Raw genomic sequence first — 5,726 nt, forward strand, 5'->3', positions numbered from 1 at the left:
TCGCGGACGAACGCGGGCGACGGCCGCGTCGCGGGCTCCGGCGGCGGCGCGGTCGCGGCGAGCAGCCCCGGCGACGCAGCCGGCGGCGGCCGCGGCGGACCCGCGAGCCCGTCGGTGCGGCGGAGCCGCATCGTCGGTATGGGCGGCGACTACGAGGGCGGGGTCAGCCTCGGCGACCCCGCGGCGCCGCCGCGGCCCGCGGTCCGCGGGAGCCGCATCGTCGGCTTCGGCGGCGACGACGCGAACGACGCCGCGGCCGGCCCGTCGCGGCCGCCCGCGGCCAGCGACGCCGACGGCGTCTCGCGGCGCCACCGGCCGCCGCCGCCGGAGCACTGCCACGCCTGCCTCCAGCGGCGGCCCTGCGCCTGCGACGCGATGCAGGTCGGCGACCTGTCGCCCGCGCCCCCGCGCCGGGGCCGCGCGAGCGCCGTCGACCCTTTTCCGACGCAGCGGTGGGCGCCGCCCGTGCCCCTCGACCGCATCCTCGGCGTGGGGGGCGGCGGCGACGACGGCGCCCAGCTCTCGCGGCGCCACCAGCCGCTCCCGCCGGAGCACTGCCCCGAGTGCCTCCAGCGGCGGCCGTGCCCGTGCGACGAGGGCGCTCGCGTGCGAAACGACGCGGCCTCGGTCCGCGGGAGCCGAATCGTCGGCTTCGGAGGCGGCGACGACGCGAACGACGCCGCGGCCGGCCCATCGCGGACACAGGTGCGGGGGAGCCGCATCGTCGGCTTCGGCGGCGGCGGCGAAAGAGACGCGAGTCCGACCGCGCGGCGCGTCGACGGCGGCGATCCGAGCGACGCGGCGGCCGGCGGAAGCGCCCCATCGGTGCGAGCGAGTCGCATCGTCGGCTACGGCGGCGGCGACGAGGGCATGGGTAATGACGATCCGACGCGGGCGCGCAGCGGCGCGGTGCAGATGTTCGACGCTCCCGGCGGCTCGGCGCAGCGCGGCCGCGGCCCCGGCCGCGGGCCTCCGCCCGTCGGAGGCTACGACGACGCCGCCGGCCGGGACATGCCCTACGGCGGCGGCACGCCCATCGACGCCGACTCCGTAGGAGGAGCGCCGCGCACGGCCGTGCGCGGGAGCCGCATCGTCGGCTTTGGCGGCGGCGGCGAGTACGACGACCCGGCGGCCGATGCTCTCGGCGGATTGCGCGGCCCCGGACACGGGCCTCCTCCCGTCGGGGGCTACGACGACGCGGCGGGACAGGGCCGGGTCTACGGCGGAGGGACGCGCATCGAGGACCCCTCGGCGGCGCCCGGCTACGGCGGCGGCACGCCCATGGACGACTCGGCAGGAGCGCCGCGCACGGCCGTGCGCGGGAGCCGCATCGTCGGCTTCGGCGGCGGCGGCGAGTACGACGATCCCGCGGCCGGCGATCCGATGGCCGGCGATCGAGGAGACGCGGGCCCGTCGGTGCGAGGGAGTCGCATCGTCGGCTACGGCGGCGGCGGCGACTACGACGATCCCGCCGTCGGCGATCCGGGCGCCGCGGGGCTCTCCGACGCTCCCGGCGGCTCGGCGCAGCGCGGCCGCGGCCCCGGCCGCGGGCCTCCGCCCGTCGGGGGCTACGACGACGCCGCCGGCCGGGACATGCCCTACGGCGGCGGCACGCCCATCGACGCCGACTCCGTAGGAGGAGCGCCGCGCACGGCCGTGCGCGGGAGCCGCATCGTCGGCTTCGGCGGCGGCGGCGAGTACGACGATCCCGCGGCCGGCGATCCGATGGCCGGCGATCGAGGAGACGCGGGCCCGTCGGTGCGAGGGAGTCGCATCGTCGGCTACGGCGGCGGCGGCGACTACGACGATCCCGCCGTCGGCGATCCGGGCGCCGCGGGGCTCTCCGACGCTCCCGGCGGCTCGGCGCAGCGCGGCCGCGGCCCCGGCCGCGGGCCTCCGCCCGTCGGGGGCTACGACGACGCCGCCGGCCGGGACATGCCCTACGGCGGCGGCACGCCCATCGACGCCGACTCCGTAGGAGGAGCGCCGCGCACGGCCGTGCGCGGGAGCCGCATCGTCGGCTTCGGCGGCGGCGGCGAGTACGACGATCCCGCGGCCGGCGATCCGATGGCCGGCGATCGAGGAGACGCGGGCCCGTCGGTGCGAGGGAGTCGCATCGTCGGCTACGGCGGCGGCGGCGACTACGACGATCCCGCCGTCGGCGATCCGGGCGCCGCGGGGCTCTCCGACGCTCCCGGCGGCTCGGCGCAGCGCGGCCGCGGCCCCGGCCGCGGGCCTCCGCCCGTCGGGGGCTACGACGACGCCGCCGGCCGGGACATGCCCTACGGCGGCGGCACGCCCATCGACGCCGACTCCGTAGGAGGAGCGCCGCGCACGGCCGTGCGCGGGAGCCGCATCGTCGGCTTCGGCGGCGGCGGCGAGTACGACGATCCCGCGGCCGGCGATCCGATGGCCGGCGATCGAGGAGACGCGGGCCCGTCGGTGCGAGGGAGTCGCATCGTCGGCTACGGCGGCGGCGGCGACTACGACGACCCGGCGGCCGATGCTCTCGGCGGATCGCGCGGCCCCGGACACGGGCCTCCTCCCGTCGGGGGCTACGACGACGCGGCGGGACAGGGCCGGGTCTACGGCGGCGGCACGCCCATCGAGGACCCCTCGGCGGCGCCCGGCTACGGCGGCGGCACGCCCATGGACAACTCGGCAGGAGCGCAGCGCACGGCCGTGCGCGGGAGCCGCATCGTCGGCTTCGGCGGCGGCGGCGAGTACGACGATCCCGCGGCCGGCGATCCGATGGCCGGCGATCGAGGAGACGCGGGCCCATCGGTGCGAGGGAGTCGCATCGTCGGCTACGGCGGCGGCGGCGACTACGACGACCCGGCGGCCGATGCTCTCGGCGGATCGCGCGGCCCCGGACACGGGCCTCCTCCCGTCGGGGGCTACGACGACGCGGCGGGACAGGGCCGGGTCTACGGCGGCGGCACGCCCATCGAGGACCCCTCGGCGGCGCCCGGCTACGGCGGCGGCACGCCCATGGACGACTCGGCAGGAGCGCAGCGCACGGCCGTGCGCGGGAGCCGCATCGTCGGCTTCGGCGGCGGCGGCGAGTACGACGATCCCGCGGCCGGCGATCCGATGGCCGGCGATCGAGGAGACGCGGGCCCGTCGGTGCGAGGGAGTCGCATCGTCGGCTACGGCGGCGGCGGCGACTACGACGATCCCGCCGTCGGCGATCCGGGCGCCGCGGGGCTCTCCGACGCTCCCGGCGGCTCGGCGCAGCGCGGCCGCGGCCCCGGCCGCGGGCCTCCGCCGGTCGGGGGCTACGACGACGCCGCCGGCCGGGACATGCCCTACGGCGGCGGCACGCCCATCGACGCCGACTCCGTAGGAGGAGCGCCGCGCACGGCCGTGCGCGGGAGCCGCATCGTCGGCTTCGGCGGCGGCGGCGAGTACGACGATCCCGCGGCCGGCGATCCGATGGCCGGCGATCGAGGAGACGCGGGCCCGTCGGTGCGAGGGAGTCGCATCGTCGGCTACGGCGGCGGCGGCGACTACGACGATCCCGCCGTCGGCGATCCGGGCGCCGCGGGGCTCTCTTCGACGCTCCCGGCGGCTCGACGCAGCGCGGCCGCGGCCGCGGCCGCGGGCCTCCGCCCGTCGGGGGCTACGACGACGCCGCCGGCCGGGACATGCCCTACGGCGGCGGCACGCCCATCAACGCCGATTCCGTAGGAGGAGCGCCGCGCACGGCCGTGCGCGGGAGCCGCATCGTCGGCTTCGGCGGCGGCGGCGAGTACGACGATCCCGCGGCCGGCGATCCGATGGCCGGCGATCAAGGAGGTGCGAGCCCGTCCGTGCGAGGGAGTCGCATCGTCGGCTACGGCGGCGGCGACTACGACGACCCGGCGGCCGATGCTCTCGGCGGATCGCGCGGCCCCGGACACGGGCCTCCTCCCGTCGGGGGCTACGACGACGCGGCGGGACAGGGCCGGGTCTACGGCGGCGGGACGCCCATCGAGGATCCCTCGGCGGCGGCCGGCTACGGCGGCGGCACGCCCATGGGCAACTCGGCAGGAGCGCCGCGCACAGCCGTGCGCGGGAGCCGCATCGTCGGCTTCGGCGGCGGCGGCGAGTACGACGATCCCGCGGCCGGCGATCCGATGGCCGGCGATCGAGGAGACGCGGGCCCGTCGATGCGAGGGAGTCGCATCGTCGGCTACGGCGGCGGCGGCGACTACGACGACCCGGCGGCCGATGCTCTCGGCGGATCGCGCGGCCCCGGACACGGGCCTCCTCCCGTCGGGGGCTACGACGACGCGGCGGGACAGGGCCGGGTCTACGGCGGCGGCACGCCCATCGAGGACCCCTCGGCGGCGCCCGGCTACGGCGGCGGCACGCCCATGGACAACTCGGCAGGAGCGCAGCGCACGGCCGTGCGCGGGAGCCGCATCGTCGGCTTCGGCGGCGGCGGCGAGTACGACGATCCCGCGGCCGGCGATCCGATGGCCGGCGATCGAGGAGACGCGGGCCCATCGGTGCGAGGGAGTCGCATCGTCGGCTACGGCGGCGGCGGCGACTACGACGACCCGGCGGCCGATGCTCTCGGCGGATCGCGCGGCCCCGGACACGGGCCTCCTCCCGTCGGGGGCTACGACGACGCGGCGGGACAGGGCCGGGTCTACGGCGGCGGCACGCCCATCGAGGACCCCTCGGCGGCGCCCGGCTACGGCGGCGGCACGCCCATGGACGACTCGGCAGGAGCGCAGCGCACGGCCGTGCGCGGGAGCCGCATCGTCGGCTTCGGCGGCGGCGGCGAGTACGACGATCCCGCGGCCGGCGATCCGATGGCCGGCGATCGAGGAGATGCGGGCCCGTCGGTGCGAGGGAGTCGCATCGTCGGCTACGGCGGCGGCGGCGACTACGACGATCCCGCCGCCGGCGATCCGGGCGCCGCGGGGCTCTCCGACGCTCCCGGCGGCTCGGCGCAGCGCGGCCGCGGCCCCGGCCGCGGGCCTCCGCCGGTCGGGGGCTACGACGACGCCGCCGGCCGGGACATGCCCTACGGCGGCGGCACGCCCATCGACGCCGACTCCGTAGGAGGAGCGCCGCGCACGGCCGTGCGCGGGAGCCGCATCGTCGGCTTCGGCGGCGGCGGCGAGTACGACGACGCGAACGACGCGGCGGCCGGTCCTTCTCGGACGAATCTGAGGGACAGCCGCATGGTCGGCCCCGACCGCGGCACTGAGACTCCTGGCGAATCCTCCGTCTACGACGGCGGCGATCCGAGCGACGCCGCCGCCGGCGGGCCCGGCTTCCGCGGCCACACCTCCCCTGTTCGGGCCAGCCGCATCGTCGGCATGGGCGGCGGCGGAGAGGGCGGGCCGTTCGACACTCCCGGCGCTCGCGACGCCGCGGGCCGGGACCTCGGCGGCGTGGCGCCGGCCGACGTGCCCTCGTCGGTGCGCGACGCGTCCGCGCCAGCGGTGCGAGGGAGCCGCATCGTCGGTTTCGGCGGCGGCGAGGATCCTACGGCTAGCGGCGACTTGGGCGCCGACGACGCTCCCGGCGGGGGCCGCGACGGGCGCGCCCGAGGGGCCCCGCCAGCCGGCGGCTACGACGACGCCGCGGGCCCCGGGAGGGCTTACGGCGGCGGGACGCCCATCGACGCGCCGGGCGTCTCTGTTCGCGGAAGCCGCATCGTCGGCTTCGGCGGCGGCGACGAGCCCGCGGCCGGATCCGGCGCGCGAAGCGACTGGGACGAATCCGTT

The 5,726-nt window shown here is 78.9% G+C and overlaps 1 protein-coding gene across 1 annotated transcript in view; it reads left to right on the top strand.

Moving 5' to 3' along the window:
• AURANDRAFT_62820 (hypothetical protein) overlaps positions 1–5,726 on the top strand; it is a gene marked incomplete at both ends in the record, with an annotated part of 16,917 nt that overhangs the window by 4,789 nt on the left and 6,402 nt on the right. The window contains 2 exons of the mRNA XM_009036782.1: positions 126–3,468; positions 3,582–5,417. Of these exons, the coding sequence (XP_009035030.1) occupies positions 126–3,468; positions 3,582–5,417 (5,179 nt within the window). The remainder of the gene's footprint in view (positions 1–125; positions 3,469–3,581; positions 5,418–5,726) is intronic.

This window comes from Aureococcus anophagefferens (assembly GCF_000186865.1).
Source record: "Aureococcus anophagefferens unplaced genomic scaffold AURANscaffold_5, whole genome shotgun sequence".
In the NCBI taxonomy this organism is placed as follows: domain Eukaryota; class Pelagophyceae; order Pelagomonadales; family Pelagomonadaceae; genus Aureococcus; species Aureococcus anophagefferens.